Source organism: Pogona vitticeps, chromosome 2 (assembly GCF_051106095.1).
Source record: "Pogona vitticeps strain Pit_001003342236 chromosome 2, PviZW2.1, whole genome shotgun sequence".
Lineage (NCBI taxonomy): Eukaryota > Metazoa > Chordata > Lepidosauria > Squamata > Agamidae > Pogona > Pogona vitticeps.
The window spans coordinates 203,035,967-203,054,853 of NC_135784.1; the positions used below are offsets into that span (position 1 = coordinate 203,035,967).

Sequence of the window (18,887 nt, forward strand, 5' to 3'; positions counted from 1 at the left end):
GAACACTACCTAGACAGACGTCCACAACTGAACCTCTCCTTAGGCAGAGTGAGACACTCCTTTCAAGTGGCAGACCATAAAAGGTAATCAGTTAAATAAACACACAGCCCTTCCTGAGGGATTGAGCTCCTGTCATCACTCTGGAAAGCCTGGTCAACCATGAGTTGGGCAGTTTGGTTCTCCAGAATGGGCGCTGGTGGCTCCTAGGAGCCACAGCGTTGAGTTTGCAAGACCTGAGCAAGGCTATTAGTGACAGGGCCTTTTCTGGAGCACCAATTCATAGGGCCGCCATCAATGGGAAGTAACTTGATAGCATGTAACAACAACAACAACTGTGGAGAGCAATGCCAGCTTCTCTCCTGTGTTGTGGCAATGTTATAGCAGAGACCTGGCTGCCATTGGGCTCTCCTGGGCAGACCAGGCTCCAGGTGTCTTGATCTGAGGGGTCCTCAGTTCCAGGCATTGTGGATTAAATGCCCTGGTAGATCTCCGGGGCTGCTGTGGGAGAAACAGTCTTCAAGGGCATTTTCTGCCCACAGTATCTTGCTCTGAGGAAGGCATTGGGGCCAGGCTGACTTTGTGGAAGGCGGCCATCTTGACTTTATGTGACTGGGCTTGCCCATTATAGATGAAGGGTAGTGTCATGGTAGGGAGGGCACAGTAGCCGCTTTGAGCTCCTACTGTCTTGCACACCCATGGTGCAACACTAATACAATGGGTGCCTTTGGTGAGAATCACATTCCACTCCACATACCTGCAAGATAATCATAGGTAAAAAATAATTTCATGGTCTCATGACAGTGAGACTTGCCTATCGATGGAGGCACAAGCTCTCACAGTTCTTCATGTAAAGAGTGCTTCCTGACTGCCCCCCTCCAGATGCAGGGTTTTGAACATGTAAACAAGCTCTTAAATACTAGCAACTGAAAGCAGAAATTGAGCCCTAATACTGTACTTATGGTAATATAAAATAAGATGCCACTTCTGTCTGTAGTCTCTGCCTGACTAACTGACTGGCTGCCAGTCTTAATCTGCCAGGGCTTATTCACGTGTGCAAGAAGAATCATATCTAGTATTTTTCTAAGTGTGCTATGAGCATCATTTCAGTAAGTGAGACCAGCATTTATCACCCCTATATTATTTATTTATTTATTTATTTATTTATTTATTTATTTATTTATTTATTTATTTATTTATTTATTTATTTATTTATTTATTCATTCATTCATTCATTCATTCATTCATTCATTCGATTTTTACCCCGCCCCTCTAGACAGGTAGTGTGGCTGAGACTTTCCAGCTAGATAGTCTGTGTGGAAATGAACTGTACAGGACTGTAATGGGAGACTCTGTGCATGCATGCAAGCATGCATGCAAACGCAGAGAGAGAGAGAGAGAGAGAGAGAGAACATCTCAATGCCTGTTACAAGCCTGAATGCACAGAAAGGTCTCCTCACTCTTATTTCAGATGCAGTCCTGTAGCCAGGCAATTTCAGACTCCAGACATAATAGTCTTACATCCATCTCTGACTTTAGCTGATAATGTGTTCTGTGCCATTTCACTTACTTGTGGTATACTAATCCCTTCTGAATCCAGAAACCCTCCTGTTCACTCTGCTACACAGGTCCCTCAGCCTCTGAATCGAAGCCTGGTCTTGATGTCCCCCCTGTTCAGGTGTTGAGACAAACACATACAGTATAGGTTGCAGGAGATGGAGCCCACCACTTCAGTATCCTGCCACCACCACCCCAGCCTATATAGACATCCATATTTTAACCCAGTATTCTTCTGAGGCTGCATGCTGCCAGCAGGCAGGGCTGAAGACTGCGGGCGTCATGTAAGAAAGCCAAAAATGGCTAGAGCCAGACCCCTTCCTCTCTCCCCTTTTGTACTACCCTTTTTCTCTCTTATGCCTATTTTTCTCCATCCTCCTCACTTCCCCATCCCACAAGCTGCCAGGAGAGTGAGATATCATTTTTCTCAAGAGATCTGAACCGCTCGCCTGAAGTGGGTTTTCAAAATTAGGCCAAAGGCTGCATGCCTCTCTGAGGCTGCAAGTTGTCCACCCTTATGATACAACACGCCGGCTCTCATGGAAGTCATCCTATGATGATCCTGTTGAAATGAAAAAGTCCACAGATCAGTCAGATGATAACCCAACAGTGAAGATCAGTGAAGTGAACATCCGTCCATATAATGAACAAGAAACCCATAGCCTTGCATGGAGGTATTTGGTGTATGGCTGCCATATTTCCCCCCCCCCCAAATAAAGTTGACATGTACGGTAGATATTAAAACAGGCGTGAGGTTTTCCATCCTTTGATGTCCCTGAACAGGAGAAGCTTAACTTTTGGCATTTCAAGCTTTCAGTGCCAGACTGGAGCGCCAGAGTTAAGTCGGTCACCAAGGGGGCGACTATGCCACAACCCACCCAGGGCACACAATAATGTCTCTGCAGGCACAATGAACACCAGAAGAGTTTGAAAGGGGGAGCCAGATCAACACCGCAGTGCTGCACACAGGTCTGTGAGCATGACTTGGGATGCTCTCATGCCTGTCCAGCCTCTCTGTTGTGCAGCGCTTTTCTCTCCTTTAGCTGTGCCCCCCTCGCATGCACGCTTGTGAAACGTGAGGCATCCCCTGATGTCAGTCCATTTTGCTTTCCCTTAATTGGCAGGCAGTAAAACTCTTCCATCTCTGGAGGATTTCCTTTCTTCTCTCCTTTTTGCTTCTCCAAAGGATGGTACAGGATTTCCATGCTCGCCTCTTCTGGAGGTGGCTGCAGCGCTGGATGCAAAGCTGAAAGAGTCACTGCAGCAGCGCTTAAGATCCAAGGGTCTTATTCACCTCCCTGTCTTTTGTGTTTGCGTGTGGGTTTTTCTCAAAGCACATTGCTTTTCTTACTTGAGAGATCCCACCGTCTGCTTCAGAAGATGCTTTCGCAGAAATGGTGGGGAGTTCTTTACTTCACTTTCTCTTTGTGTGCCTATGTGCCCCTGTTCTTCCTTCAAGGTAAGTTGCTTTTATTTTGTTTCTCCTTCTCCACCCCACACTTTATCTTTCTGTTCAGTCATTTGTAATGCTGCTTATCTAATCCGTTTGGATCCAGCTGGAAAGAAAAGATTTGTGAGTGCTTTTATTATTCCGCGGTCTCAGTGGTGTTGGGGTAGGTGACCCACATATTCTGTCTAAAAGGGCTGCTTTCTTTATCAAAGCAAAGTATGAGATTTCTCTGTTTAAGAGCAGGAGAATTTTTCTCTCTCTCTCTTTGTTGTCCTTTGAATGGACTGGAGAAGTTCATTTTACCTTTCTGGAAAGAAGTTAGTTTAAAATAAAACATTAAAAGGTGAATTATTATTTCAAAAGATATAGTCGCTTTATGCTGGAAGATACAGCCTTCTGTTCCACACATGCTGGCAATCCTATATGCACTTACTTGGAAGTAATCCCTATCAAACTCAGTGGAACTTACTTGTGAGTAAGCTTGCCACTTTCTGTAAATGTCAGTTTCTGAATCTTTGCTGTGTTCACAGAAAAAGGCAGATGCAAGGGATCTCATAACTAAACACTTCAGCCTCTTAATCAACTATTGTTCAGTCTCTCCAGCAAACTGGTAAAAGTCCTGCTTTTGTGGCTGACTAAAAATAAGCTGGTTGCCCACATTTTTATTGTCTTGTTTCTGTCCCTTTCACAATAGACTACGGTGTGGGAGGGATGGCGGATAAAAGGTGAGGGAAAAGGTTTCACTGCCCTAATTTCAGACTGTTGGAGGGAAAACACAAAAGAGAGGCTTATTAAAAAAAAAAAAAACAGCAACTGTGTGATGACTTGTAGCTCATGTTTTTAAGTCAGCAATGGTCAAAATAACTTTTAAACCAAGGATACCAAAGCTCATAATAACTTTTTAATCAAGGACACCAAAACTCAGCTATCGATTCTAACCCCTGGCTGATTCAAAATTAGAATTTCCCCCTTTAATTTTTGTTTAGGTCCTTGTGCTTTTTTTTGGTAGCAGCCTTTTCTCTATAGCTGCTTAGTTAAGTGAAGTGGGGAGGGAGCCCGGTGGACTTTTGTGTCTTCAGCAGTCCTGTGATGAGCAGGAATAAGAAGGCAAAGCTTTCCAAAGCATAGATATAAATATGAACCCAGGAGCTGGGTGTTAATGCTTGACACACTCCTCACCTCCATTCACACATGATAACAAGGGTGGAGAAAGGCTGGCCCTTCAGATGTTGTTGGCCTACAGAAACTACCCTTAGCCCTTACCATTGACTGTGCTAGCCAAGACTTTTGGGTGGTGAAGTCCAGTGACATCGGGAGGGCCATGTGTTCACAACTCTTGTTTTATGACCTCTAAAAGAGCATGGCCCCATGCGCGATTCTATGCACAGAGGGTTCTCTCCATGTAATTGAGACCCAGGGGAGGGTGATTCCAATTGTATGGAAATAGCCATCAGCACAAAGCATCGTAGTCCCTCTTTCCAAATCGGTTGAGGAGCATAAGGAGATAGGCTGCATGTAGCCTGAAAGAGAAACGCTCCTATGCCCAATGTCTTTCATAATCTTTTTCAAAGTATGAATTCAAGCCTTTAGTGAGAGCCTTCAGTGTATGTAGATTAAGAATGAAGGGAAAAAACAGGTACAAAGACAGACAGACAGACAGAGGTACAGTTAACAAATCATTTCAAGTGGAATGTGTAACAACAAGGAACTGTAAATCAGACCTGTGACAAAATTTTGGAATACAGATCACTCACTGCATGGGTTAGCCTTGCCCTTCTCCTCCACTGAAGATTGGACAACATACAAAGGGCAGCTTGAATGTTGACACCAGTGTCAGCAGTCAGGATGGTCTACAGCAATGATTCCCAACCTTGGGTAACCCAGGTATACTTGGACTGCAATTCCCAGAAGCCTTCACCACCAGCTGTGCTGACTGGGGTTTCTGGGAGCTGCAGTCCAAGAAAACCTGGGTTACCCAAGGCTGGGAACCTCTGGTCTACAGGATACCCTCTTCTGCTCACTCCCATTCTGAAAGTGACACTAAGCAAGGCAAAACCCCAGAAATTTTATCCTTTTTTCATCAGTTAATCACTTTTCATCCAAACACAAAGCAATTGTCAGGGCTGTTATTCAACAAGTGTGAATAAATTAACATCGATAATTTAGCATTATTGCATGGATATTTTTTTAAGGTGTATAGTGTCTTCAATTATGTAATGCTTACTTCAGTGACAGATTCTCTTTCCTTGTCTTCCCCCTATCCCTAGATTGTTTGGCATGTAAATCTGAAGAAAGGTTGTTTCACAAACTCTTCTCCCGTTACAACCAGTACATCAGACCTGTGGAAAATGTCTCTGATCCTGTTACAGTGCACTTTGAAGTGGCTATTACACAGCTTGCAAATGTGGTAAGGTTCAACTGGCAAGTTTATGCAGATATTTAGGTATTACTCTGTCCAGAATCCCTGCTGCCATAGAAAAATATGCCCATGAGTTCATGGTCCAGCACACAGAGAGAGATATTCTAAAGTGGATAGAATGCTCCGTGCACTGGAGGATTTCCCTTTTCTCTTCTGCAGAGTTGTAAATGTATGTACATAGCTCTCTCATCCTGGCACTTTTCTATTGAATACAGGCATAACGTCAAGTTATGTCCATGTGGGCAAGTAAGAGAAGTTTACCCAATAAGTGTCAGACGCAGGAGATTGGGGATCGGGGGTTTACTACGATTCCCAAAGTCCTACAAGGCAGTGTACTGGTTGTCCATGTTCAGCTGTGGGACTCTGAGACTCAGCTGACCATCTTCCACAATATGAGAGTTCAGCCAATCCCTGCATTCACAAAGCTCCGTGTTTGCATAACACTTCACGGGAAGCTTTGGATTATAATGTGTATTTATAAAAAGCTTTTATCTACATCCACTCTCTATATATAGGTCACAGAAGGGACAGGGAGTTTTTATGGAATTAGCATCACCGATATTCGGACTCCCACTGTTTTGAGCTATTTCAGCCCTCATGGGGACCTCTTTGTACGTCACCACCATGGCTTCTTTCCATGCTGTCATGGCAACACGACCCTCATGGGCAAAGTCAGCTGTGCGGCCCTTTCCCACCCTGTCCTCGCAACCCCTCTGATAACGAGGTGTGAAGGACTGAGAGGGAGACTGAAAGCTACAAATAAGTGAAATAATAGGAGAGAGTTATTCCCTCAACATTCACTTATGGACTACCCAGATTGGTGAGCTGGGAATTAATGGAATTATGTTTTATAACTGAAGAAATGTGAGCAAAAACTTCCATGAGATGACCAGATTGCACAAATTCTATTATTAATTTACAAGAGATGCTGAGTTATTTATTTTTACAGGTACTGTGGATTAGTAACACTTTTGGAAGGTGACTCTTTAGAATGATTTCCTTTGTATCACCATTGCATATATTAAATTGCATAAGAGTTATAACTTTGTGATTATTACACATTTGTTCCTATGGCCTGGATCCTTCAAATCAGTGACTTGCTAAACAACAAGAGTGATTTATACCATCTGCTCACTACTTGTTTGCTGAGGTAGCCTTCATCTAACTTATTCCGCTTCACTTCCTTCTTTATGCTTTCTAAGCATAAATGGCTGGTAAAGCAGAAATTTAGCTGTTTGGGACGTTGTTTTTAATGGGTCCAATTCATGTGGGGAAATTCCCCTGTACAAGACCTGTCGAAAACAGCAGGTGTGTTCTTGCACAGTCTACACTTATTTCAGTAAAGATTGTGCAGGAGATATTCCCAGCAAATTGGTTTGTTTGCTCTCCCACATTAATCCCTTCAAGGAGCCAAGGCATCTTACAATATGCATTTTAAAAGTCAGCTTAAAAAAATCCACAATAAATTGCAATATTAAATATATGATCCCATTAACACAAACTTGAAGTACACATTTAAAAACAATAACTGAAATACAGCGGTGCCTTGACTTATGAACTTAATCCATATTGGAATAGTATTCGTAAGTCAAAATGTTCATAAATCAAAGCACCATTTCCGATTGAAATGCATGGGAATGGGATTAATCTGTTCCAGCATTTAAAAAAAACAACCAAAAATAAATAAAAATAAAACACTGCAAGCCCCTGAGGCTGCAAAAAAACAAAACAAATTAAACATAAAAATAACCCTACCAGCCCAATCCCACCCTGCAAAAACCACCCAAAACAGTTTTTAAAATGCAAAAAGCAGCACACCTGACCTCACCAGAAGCCTCCTCTCAAGCCTCCCGGCCATGCTCAGCTGCCCAGGCTTTACCACCGCCGAGACTGTCATCAGTGGGAGCCATCCAGGAGCTCACCTGGCCTCCCCCGCCACTGAAACCACCTCACCGCTGCTGAAACCACCGTCCGGGAGCTCACCCGGCCTTTCCCTCCGCCATGCGGGCCCCACCGCCATTGTAAACGCCATCAGTGGGGAAGGTGGCTTCCACCTATGACAGTTTCGGTGACGGTGGGGTGGTTTTGGCGGCAGTGGTGCCTGTGCGGCAGAGGGGAAGGCAGAGTGAGTTCCTGGACAGTGGTTTCGGTAGGGTGGTTTTCATGGCAGTGGGGCCTGTGTGGCCGAGGGGAAGGCAAGGTGAGTTCCTGGATGGCGTTTTTGGTGGTGGTGGGTGGTTTCATCAGTGGCAGGGCCCGCACAGCAGAGGGGAAGGCTGGGTGAGCTCCCAGACAGCTCCCGCTGATGGCAGTTTCGGGAGGCCTCCCAGCCTTCCTTCGCCGGCGCGTGAGCTCCACCGCTGCCGAGACTGCCGTCAGTGGGAGCCGTCCGGTAGCTCACCTGGCCTTCCACCACTGCCTTCTGGCCAGGATCTGGCTCCCGGAGTCCAGCCAGGAAGCGAGCAGTGCAAATGACTCCAGTGCCAGGAGCCAGAGCCCAGCTGGGATGGTTCCTCGCCTCCCGGCCAGACCCCCACTGCCACCACCACATCCCTTTTCCTAACCGTTGGGGAGAAAGAGCTACAAAGAAGCAGCCTCTTCGCCACCAATGGTTAGTCTTTTTGAATTTCCCGCCCCTTTCCCCTGCCTTGTTTTTATTCATAGGTCAAAGCTCCAGCCGCAAGTCAAAGCAAAATTTTGCGGCCGGCGCTGTTCGTAAGTCAAATTGTTCATAGGTCAGGGCATTTGTAAGTCAAGGCACCACTGTAACAGGACCCAACATGAAATAACTCTTCTAATAGCCAATTATAGTATGTTCTCAAGTGAATTCTAATATATGGTGAGTATTTCCAGAGTTTCCAATGTGTCCAGTAGTCTGGAACCATGCAGCTCTCTAAGGGCTACACAGCCTAGCTCTTCTACCAGGCACAGTGGGGAAGCAAATTCCCCGTATGGCTAAGCTATCCAGTCAGCTTCAGTAGTTCAAGACCTCCCTAAACAAGGACAATATGGAAGGGGTTAACCTACCCCACCCCCCTAAAGGATAAAATGGGGGAAGACGCCAAAAACACTGGGTTTGTGAGTGCTTGCAGAAAGAAAGGAAGTCTCTCTTAGAGATCTACACAGAAGAATTAGCTTCAAGTCTCCCATAGTAGATCTTGGGAACATACAGAGCAAAATTAGCTTCAAACGGCCTGTAGTAGACCACTCTTTATTTGGTCAGTTCTCCTCATCTGGCAATTGTTGTATCAATAATTTGCTCAGAGATACAGGTATGAGAAAACTTTAGAAGAGGTGGCCATGTCAGTCTGTAGTAGCATATCAGGCAAAAACAAAATAAAAATAAAGAAGACAAAAACTTTGTGGCACCTTAAAGACTAACTGTTAAATTTTAATATGAGCTTTAATAGACAAGTCTGAGAAAGTGGACTTGTCCACAGAAGCTTACATTAAAACATAGCAGTTAGTCTTTAAGGTGCTACATTTTTGTCTTCTTTATTTTTTTGTTTGTTTTTGCCTAATATGGTATGAGAAAGAATAAAAAGGATTCCATTTTACTCACAGTTCCTCATAGATCAAAACAAACAGCATTCTGTAGAAAAATATTAACTGGTTGTATGAACAGAACTTAACTGATTAACTAGCTGCATAACTGACTTAACTACATGGCTGACTTTAACTGTCTACAGATTGTCTGAATAAAAAGAGTGGGGAAAGTAGAAATTAGTAGAGAGGCATGGCTCTCTTCAAAATTCTAAAGCAGGGAGTGAACAACTGAACTGCTACCAGATGATTGACATTCAGCCCAGTCCAGAAAGGTTCCTCTCTGCCAAAACCTCTTACAGGCAACATATGAGGGTGCAATGATTCCAGCATTAACAGCACAGGCCTCTTGAGAAATAGGTTTTGTATAACATAAGACCTTAAAACGGAAGTTTCTTAAGTTACCTGCATCCTGCCTCTGCATTTGTGAATCCTGAACGCACTTATGTCTGGCTTATAGAATTCGGGTAACAACTTTTGAAGTGGATCAATTGAGCAGAGAGGATTATGTGTGCAGGGGTATATATTAGAAACTGTAACACATTGTAAGAATGTCAGAATTACTCTCCTCTCCCCTGTCAGACTAAAAGTTCATCTAGACCAGCACTCTATTTCTTTTAGACGTATACACATCTGGGCCTAAAGGCAAACATCTTTCCCTAGTTGTAGTCACCATCCGGTATTCAGAAACAGCGAGTTACCGCTGACAGACCTGTCCTTCACAAATGTGCCTCCCTATCTTCCCCCAAAATCTATCCAGGCCAGTTGCATTCATGGTTTTTATTTGTAGTGAGAATGGCCCATACAAACTGGATATTTTTCTCCCATCCTCCACTGTTCATAACAACATTTTTCTGACCTGGTGTCTTCTAGAAGAGATGGACCTACAACTCCCAAAGCCATATCTTACTATACGATTATAGGAGTTGTACTCCAGCCCTTGGGGAGGACATCAACTTGTAGAAGGCTGACATATACAGTCTGTACTCACGAAGGTTGCGTTCATCAGCTCTGTGACATTTGCTTCTTTCTGTCTCTAGGATGAAGTCAACCAGATTATGGAAACCAACCTCTGGCTGCGACATGTAAGTGGATCTTTGTGCACTAGGGTCTTTCGGATGTAGTTATGATTGGAACAGGATCCAAAAGGGACCCTAGTAAAAAGAAGTAGTGATATATCTAGCGATGACTGCTGTATCATACAAACTGGCTGAAATCACAACTAAACAAGAACCATTGCATCAATGAGGATAAAGGGAGCAATTTCTAAAGACTCGATGAGCCTACTCTAGTTGTGACTTACCACTGGATTTTATCTGTCATGCCCAAGATTTTTTTCTCCTGGTTGCTTCCCACAAATTGTTAGTTCTCCACATCTTGATGAACACATATTTGTTACTTATTATGTCTTACATGGCCCTGATACGGCTGCAGTAAGGCAATATTTCTTGTCAGCACTCAAGGCTTCCAGGAACAGGATCTTTCTCTATTACGAGATAAAAGCAAGTTCTAAATATGCGATCACTGAAATCCTGTTGCTTAGTGTTGTAGGTTGCAACTAGAGTAGGCCTACTGAATTAGTGGAACTTACAGAGGAGTTCACTCACCAAATCCCTGCTGATTCAATTAGCCTACTCTAGTTGTGACTTATTATTAACAGGATTTCAGCCCGTGGTTCTTTAGCTGCAAAGGTTTATTGAGAACAGACTAAAGTTCACCATTACAAAGAAACAGAACATTGAACTTCCTGCTCAGGTGGATTAGAAACAATACGTTTGAGAGCAAGTAGCAGCCAGAGGAGATGATTTTCATCAGGGAGACAGCAAATGTGTGCTTTGCAGCTCATCAGCTCTGAACACTCTCAAAGGTCTTTGTCTACCAGAAGAAAAATAGTAGCATTAAGTGCACTTATTAAAAGCACAATAATTCGTCACTACAAGAAGAATAGCTTTCAAGCCCACACCTAGTTTCATCAGACATATTGGTTTGGGGAGAAGAATGAACAATTTTTTGTAAGATGGCCATGAGAATCAAGTTGTAGACTCATGATGAATGTTTTAAGGTCCAAACATCCATATTCTCTCCTTTTTTTAGATTTGGAATGACTATAAACTGCGGTGGAACCCAATGGAATATGAAGGAATTGAGTTTGTTCGGGTGCCAGCAGATAAAATTTGGAAACCTGATATTGTTCTATACAACAAGTACGATTTCTCATTGCTGATCACTGAAAAGCACATTGAATAGCTGTTTCTGCACTTGTGTTGCACAGAAAAACCTAAGACGTCCTTGTGTTTTTTTTCTAGTGCTGTTGGAGATTTCCAGGTTGAAGGACGGACGAAAGCTCTTCTCAAATACGATGGGACCATCACGTGGACACCACCTGCCATCTTTAAAAGCTCCTGCCCCATGGATATTACTTTCTTCCCCTTTGATCACCAGAACTGCTCCCTAAAATTTGGATCATGGACTTACGACAAAGCTAAAATTGACCTTCTGATTATTGGTTCTAAAGTGGATATGAATGATTTTTGGGAAAACAGTGAATGGGAGATAATTGATGCTTCTGGATATAAGCATGACATCAAGTACAACTGTTGTGAGGAGATCTATACAGATATAACCTACTCCTTTTATATCCGAAGGCTGCCCATGTTTTACACCATTAATCTGATCATCCCCTGCCTGTTCATTTCATTTCTGACGGTATTAGTTTTTTACCTTCCATCTGACTGTGGAGAAAAAGTGACTCTGTGTATCTCTGTCCTACTTTCTTTGACTGTTTTCCTCTTGGTAATCACAGAGACAATTCCCTCCACCTCACTGGTAATCCCCCTCGTGGGAGAATACCTGCTGTTCACCATGATATTTGTGACTCTCTCTATTGTCGTCACCGTGTTTGTGCTGAACATCCATTACAGGACTCCGACGACTCACTCAATGCCTATGTGGGTCAAAACTGTCTTCCTTCGTCTTCTGCCTAAAGTTCTGATGATGAAGAGACCCATACAGAAATGCATCGAAACCCAACCTAAAAAACCCCAAAAGGCTGGAGCTACTAAATCCGGTAAGAAAAAAGCAGATGACTCTGAAGAAGCAAAAGTCCCCCGTGAACACAGGTGCTGCCACTGTGACAGTGAACCCGCAGTGAGTAAGAAAAGGAGGCTAAGCCAACAGTCTGCAAAATGGGCAGCTGAGCAACTTGAATATTCCCCAGAGGTCAAGGAGGTCATTAACAGTGTTCAGTTCATTGCAGAAAACATGAGGACTCAGAATCAGACAAAAGAGGTAAGCCAAAGAGAGATCTAAGACATTTTGTGCCTGACAATTTATTTGAAAAGGAGAGGGGATTACTGAGTCATAACTCAATGTGTTTCTAGAGCTTGGGGCATTTGTGCCAACTGTGACAGAAGGTTCTACCACAGCTAGTAATGCTATCCATGGTACCATTTGTACACTGTTATGTGGGGTTTGGAAAAATTAAATTTTGGAATACGGTTGCCCCAATCCCTTAGCTGTGGGGGTTCTGAGAGTTGTAGTCCAGGACTGGAACTTAACTAAGGTATGGATGGATGTGTATTAGTGGTATATGCCTGTGACATAAAGACTACCTGGGTCTGCCTGAACAACATCTTTCAGCTTCATTAGAAGTAGCTGTATCGGTGCAACATTGGGCATAGGCTTTCTACCAGTAAATGCTGGAGATGGATTAAGGGGAGTTTGCATTGATTAGTTCCCACTGGTCACAAATACTGTACCATGTTGCTTTCTGTAGTGGCATAAGCCTGAGGCAGGTGCTGAACATACGAAGCAACATTAAATTGAGTGAGACAAGCTGCCCATCCTGCTCAAAATTGTCAGAAGGTCCTGTAGGTCTTCAGTGGAGGCCTTGAACGGCTGTGTCATCTTAAGTCCTTTTTTTGGTGGAGAAGCCAGGATTGAACCTGAGATCTTCTGCAGATGTTTTCTTCTCATTCTCACCATTTCCCATCTGCATTGTGCATTTTGATGAGACATGATCTGTGCTTGATGTCTCTTGGAGCTAATAGGGAATGTGATAAACCAAGATGGTTCATCTTGGCAGGATTCTGCAAGATCTGTTGGAATGTAAATAATGCAGTTCTTCTCAGCAAAGAGAACCCCCTACAGTTTCAGTACAAAAGAAGGCCATACCTCAGAGATCAAGAATACCAGGGTGAGAGAGCTATTTTACAATAATTCTACACAGCTGGAAAGCTTTCCAGTTTTAAAAAGAAAATTGCCCAAGGGTATTCTGGCACCAAAGTTTGCCAAAGCAGCTTCATCCTCTTTCTTCCACCCAGTCTGCATATGGGTTCTCTGATTCCAAGGGCTCTTATTTGCAACAGGAGCCCTAGGAGGAATATTTTCTCCCTTGAGCTGCCCCCACACAGCTTCTTGTTTCCACAGGATCTATGCAGCACCTCCAATCTTGGACTGACAGGCCCATCCAAGGAGGCTGCGTTGTAAGCCTTTTCTTTCTAACAAATGCCTTTCCTGAGCAGATGGGGCTGTTAGCTAAGAGCCAACCCTAGTTGCTGGTGCCATCTCTGGTATCCCATGTACACTACTATGCAGAATATCTGTGAAGATTCTCAGTCATCCAGGTGAGGTTATCTGGAAGTTGAGTCATGGCAACTGGACTTCTTCCTTATTAAGTTGAAACGTTTCGCTACTCACCCAAGTAGCTTGTTCAGTCTGATTACAGCATGCACATAGCCATATTGGAAAACAAGGAGGCCAAATTGGCACAGGGGATGGATGGGAGAAGGAGGTGAGGGGGGACAGTGGGTCCAAGGGGGGGTGTCACAGCTTGCCACCTGAGGTAGCTACCTCACTGAGCCTAATTGTGGAGCTGGCTTTATGCCAGTGTCTGATAGCGCAAGGGCCTCGATAAGTGTCTGTTAATAACCGATCCCCAATGCTGATCCTGCCTGGAAGCAGAAAATCAAAAATGAAGTGGGGCAGAAGGTTGTGACCAGCAATTTTTTAAAAAGCTTCTTCGTGTCTATTGTCATCATTCTGTGGGCTTTCAGAATGATACTCAGCAATTGTGCTAGCGCTAGGAGCAACAGTGTTGGCATGAAAACACTAAGCGCCTACAGTATTTAGGAGTTCAAGAGGAACCTCGTCCCTGATCTCAGGATGGTGCTCAGTCAGTTCAACTCTACTGAATTCCAAAAAGCTATACTGACACCTCGGAGTGTAAGAATGATCTTGAAAGAATACCAAGAGCTGAAGTTCCACTTTAGGGCCAAGTACAATTCAAACATTATAATATGTAAGTTTTAGCACATGAGATGCAAGAGAATGGGGATCTCTGATATAGTAGAGTACTTGAAAGGGCTCCTTCTTTATAAAAGAGGGCCATTTTGCCCCATGCAGTGAGTAGCTTTTTTAAAAAAAAATCACTATACATGACTGCATTCTTTGCAAGAAGATAGCTGAAATATTGGTGGACAGCTATACACAGGAGGAGAAAGCTGCCCTTACTGAAATATCTTCCTCACAAGAAAAATTCTGACAAATAAATAACAAACGTTTTAAGACAGGGGTCAGCAGCTTGCGACCAGCAGGCCAATGTGGGCCCCGGAGGAATTCTATCCCAATGTCCAGTTACAGAGATAAGCATGGGTGAATCAATATGACTTGGCAGTAGGCTTTTTGGTGTAGACCACAAAGTGTTAGCCAGCTGTCACTTGTCAAATGTATCACACAGTACATCTGTTAGCTTTAAAGTCTAGGTCAACTGTCCTTTTGCATGTTGAGCATCCTACCCTAGACTTTGCAATTCAACAGGGTTATAATATAATGAGTAAAAACAACAGTGTCAATATTTTATGTGTTTATTTGTTGTGTTGCATATAATATTTGAATCCACAGCATCTCTAGTACCTTCAGTACTGTGTCTCTTCTTGTGTGTTGCAGGTGGAAGATGACTGGAAATACGTTGCCATGGTCATTGACAGAGTGTTCCTGTGGGTGTTCATCTTTATCTGTGTATTTGGGACTGCAGGATTATTTCTACAGCCACTGATAGCAGACACATAACCTGCTGGTTATCTAAGACTGGCTTTTATCTATTCTGTATCTAAAGCTTTGCTTGTGCTCTCAAATATTTTCTAATGTTATATTCAAACCACCCACTTGCAGTAGGCTATAGAACAGAGTTTGTGAAGTTGTGGTTGTTGAATTTCAGTTCCCATCAGCCCTAGATAGCCTGCCCAAGGATGAGGTAAAATGGGAATAATAGTCTATCAATACATGGAAGGTCAAAGGTACCCCACCTATTACAGAATGTCAGTTTCTCACCTCAGCCAATATTTTCTTCCTTATCTGCCAACAAGATAGCATACTCTGCTGTTTTGGACTGAAATTCCCATAATCTTTAACCAATGCAGAGGCTGTGCTGGTTGAGGATTATGAGAATTAGTCTAGTGCATTTGGAGGATGTCAGACAAGGTTAAGAAAGCCACACTAAGCCACTGGTTTTCAAGTTGTTCACTCTCAGGGAGCACCTTCTATGTTGACTTGGGGCCAAAATACACATTCAGAAAAATACATCTTTCCTACTATTACCTTCCAAGCAATGTGGTCTGCTTTACTATTCATGACTAGAGATGGGTGTATTCGTATTTGTATATGAATATCTCCGCACAGATGGAAATAACGAGGCACTCACAATTTAACCGCTGCCACTGGCTCTGCAGAGGTTTCCTATTGTGCTGTTGTCCACAAGCGATTACCCACTCCTGGCAGGAGGCAGGATGACAAGCCTCTCTGCTAGGTCGGAGAGTGGCTAATCCATTGCGGAGAACAGCGCAATGGGAAGCTTCCATGGAGCCGGCAGAAGTGGTGAAATCGTGAGTGGACAGTCATCATTTCCACCAGTGTGGGGATATTCGTATTTGTATATGAATATGAATGCCCCATCTCTATTCATGACTCTATAATTGCATGTGCAAAGAAAGTTGTTTACATTCCAGAGACAATCCATAACACATTTCCCACTTTTAAATGTATTTTCACAATTCTACTTTTTTTTACCACTTGAGAGAGCACTCTTTCAAGGAACAGATTTCTCAGAAGATGTGTTTTGATCCTGATTTGCTGAGGAACTTTCACACTGTAGGGAGGGTACAGTTACACTCATGGCAGACTTCCCATTGGCATCTAGAAGCCTTGTGGTGTAGTGATTAAACTGCAGTACTGCATTCAAGACTCTGTTCATGGCCTGAGTTTGATCCTGATCAGCTCAGGTGGCCATCTTAAAGTGTGTGTGTGTGTGTGTGTGTGAGAGAGAGAGAGGCATTTTAAATTGGGTGTGTGTGTGTGTGTGTGTGTGTGTGTGTGTGTGTGTGTGTGTGTGTGTGTGTGTGTGTGTGTGTGTGTGTGTGTGAGGTGTTTTAAATTGTAAACCGCCCAGAGAGTGCTTTAAGTAGTATGGGGTGGTGTATAAGCAGCACACTTTGCTTTTAGATTGACCACAATGCAAGCAGAATGGTGGACTTGATAGGCCTTTCATCTGATACAGCAGGACTCTTATGTTTTTACATACTGTGAATCCTCAGTTCATAGCAAGCAATGCCTAAGTGCAGAATGCATTCACAAACACTGTAGAGATACTTTATCTCCCTATACAATTGGGAGTTCCAAAGTGTCTTTAGAAAAAGCACCCCAGGATCCTTCAGTATCAGTCAATGCCTAGAAATCACTAATCTCTCACTTTGTGCCCAAATTCAAAATTCCTTCTCTCTCTCTCTCTCTCTCTCTCTCACACACACACACACACACACACACACACACACACACACAGAGAGAGAGAGAGAGAGAGAGAGAGAGCAAATGCTGATTTGAGATGTCCCACTTCTAAATCATCTTCAGCCATTAGCTCCTACTGAGGAAATATTGCTCATCCTTGACTATTAGTGAGCATTCAAGCAAACAAACTGCAGATGATTCAACAGCTGCTAAGTTTATACAGTATTTGCAGCTGAAAAGGAGCCCCAGATTTGCTTGGCCAGTGGCCTGTTCCTTCTGCCCAAACAAAGGGCTCTTACAGGCAGGTATTTGTACCTTTAGTTCTCCCTTTTATTTGTTTGTTGAGCTTCTAGACCCCCCCTCCCCGTTAAAAGAAGTCATAGATAATACTACAAACATATAAAAACAGAAAGGTGGCCAAGGATTGCCACCTGGTGACTTAGGTGAACCAAATGATATAAACCATAACATAGTAAATCAAAATGTCCAGTAATAGAATAAAATAATCAATAACTGCAATAGAATACAGGTCTCAAAAAATCAATCTGGGTTGTTGCCAAAGGTCTCCTTGAATAATTCAGTTTTTACTGACCTTTTAAAGATCTATAGGGAGAGGGCATGCCTAATTTCAGCTAGACGTTTATTCCAGAGTGGGGGGTGCCACTACAGAAAAAAACCGGGTGCAAATGTTGTTTTTCCTTACTTGCCTTGGGGTTCTTTTATGTTGACAGTTCCTGGGATGTAGTGGGTGTTGTGTCCTGATAGTGGGTGACCCATCATCAGGATGCTTCTCTGTTTCATCCGTCTTGGAGTGGCTGCTGCAGGTCATCCAAAGCTATCTGTCTGCTTTCTCTTTCAATTACGCCTTCCTCCTGCCTAGAACCTCTTAACACAGAATGGTTCTTTTTTGCCACAAGCTCTGCCTTCCACCAGCTGCTTCAGCTGCATTATCTCTGCTTCTGCCACTTGTCACCCAGCACCTTCACTTTCTCCCTTAGGGGAAGTGCTAAAGTGCAATGTCATCCCCACTTTTGGGTGCAGGCACTAGAATCCTTTGGGGGAGGGGGAAGAGCAAACTTGGAATTGGACAAAGAAATGCAGCAAAGCAGAAAATGAATTGAGGGGTTTCAGAAGGACAACACTATGTAGGACTTCATGCTAAAAAGCAGATTCAAAAATCTGTTCATAATCGTATGTACAAATTCTAGCAGAGGATGTTCTACAGTAGAAGCAGGCATGAAAGAGATCAAGAACTACTGGCAGATCATTGAATGATTTCTAGTCCGACTTCTGTTTCTTGAACAATCGCATGAATAACCCCTCTTCATACGGATTCACTATCCCTGGCCTACCACTTTACTTAGATGCTAAGTGATGTCTTGAGATATCGCATATAACTCATGGAATGGTGATTGGAGATAATTGGCTTTAACCACTGAGCAATGGTTTTCCCTCTGGTTGAGTCTGGAGGAAACAGATGCAACTAATGAAACCAAAAGAAGTTGCCATAAGTTTTGAAGTCAGCCCACAACTGTCACAACAGAGCAGTGTCAAGGGCTGCAGGCAAGAGTGATTTGTAGGAGACAATGTTGTGTTTCCTCTGCTCTGCTTAGTTTTCTGAGTTAATTATTACGCCACTCACACCTTGGCTTGCTTCTGTCGAAAAACACATTTATGAAATATATTAAGCATGCAGTACACAGAGGGTTAGATGTGCATAAAGCCCCTGAAACGTAAGGTCTGAGGTTGCATAAGTGAACCAGATTATGATTGTAACTGGTAGAATTGTGAACATCACAGTTTTCTTGAATTCATGCTATTTATTATTTGTTTAGAATGTATCTGTACCTTTTATACACTGTGATACACTTTACAATGTTTCAAATAAAATTCCTAAATCATAACTATTTAAAAAGTGGCTCAGTAATTGTTAACATTATTCATAACAGATGTGCCATACTTCGCTTTAGAAGGCTAACAAAACATCCACGGACAGACAGCTTTTTTAAGCAAACATTTATATCAATACATGAGAGGGAACTACAACCTACAATAGACGCCTGCCACAAAGTTCCTCATGCATAGTATGGAGACTTTCCAGCAGTAAAAAATGTACATTGATTTAAATTATTCATACTCAAT

General features: G+C 43.1%; 1 protein-coding gene across 1 annotated transcript; it reads left to right on the plus strand.

Moving 5' to 3' along the window:
* The first annotated feature begins 2,098 nt into the window (after window positions 1-2,098).
* On the plus strand, window positions 2,099-15,098 carry CHRNA6 (cholinergic receptor nicotinic alpha 6 subunit). Its single transcript, XM_020801373.3, has 6 exons — window positions 2,099-3,013; window positions 5,272-5,411; window positions 10,007-10,051; window positions 11,061-11,170; window positions 11,273-12,254; window positions 14,913-15,098. The coding sequence occupies exons 1-6, from the start codon at window positions 2,758-2,760 to the stop codon at window positions 15,033-15,035; spliced, it is 1,656 nt and encodes a 551-aa protein (XP_020657032.3). The 5' UTR covers window positions 2,099-2,757; the 3' UTR covers window positions 15,036-15,098.
* The last annotated feature ends 3,789 nt before the right edge of the window (window positions 15,099-18,887 follow it).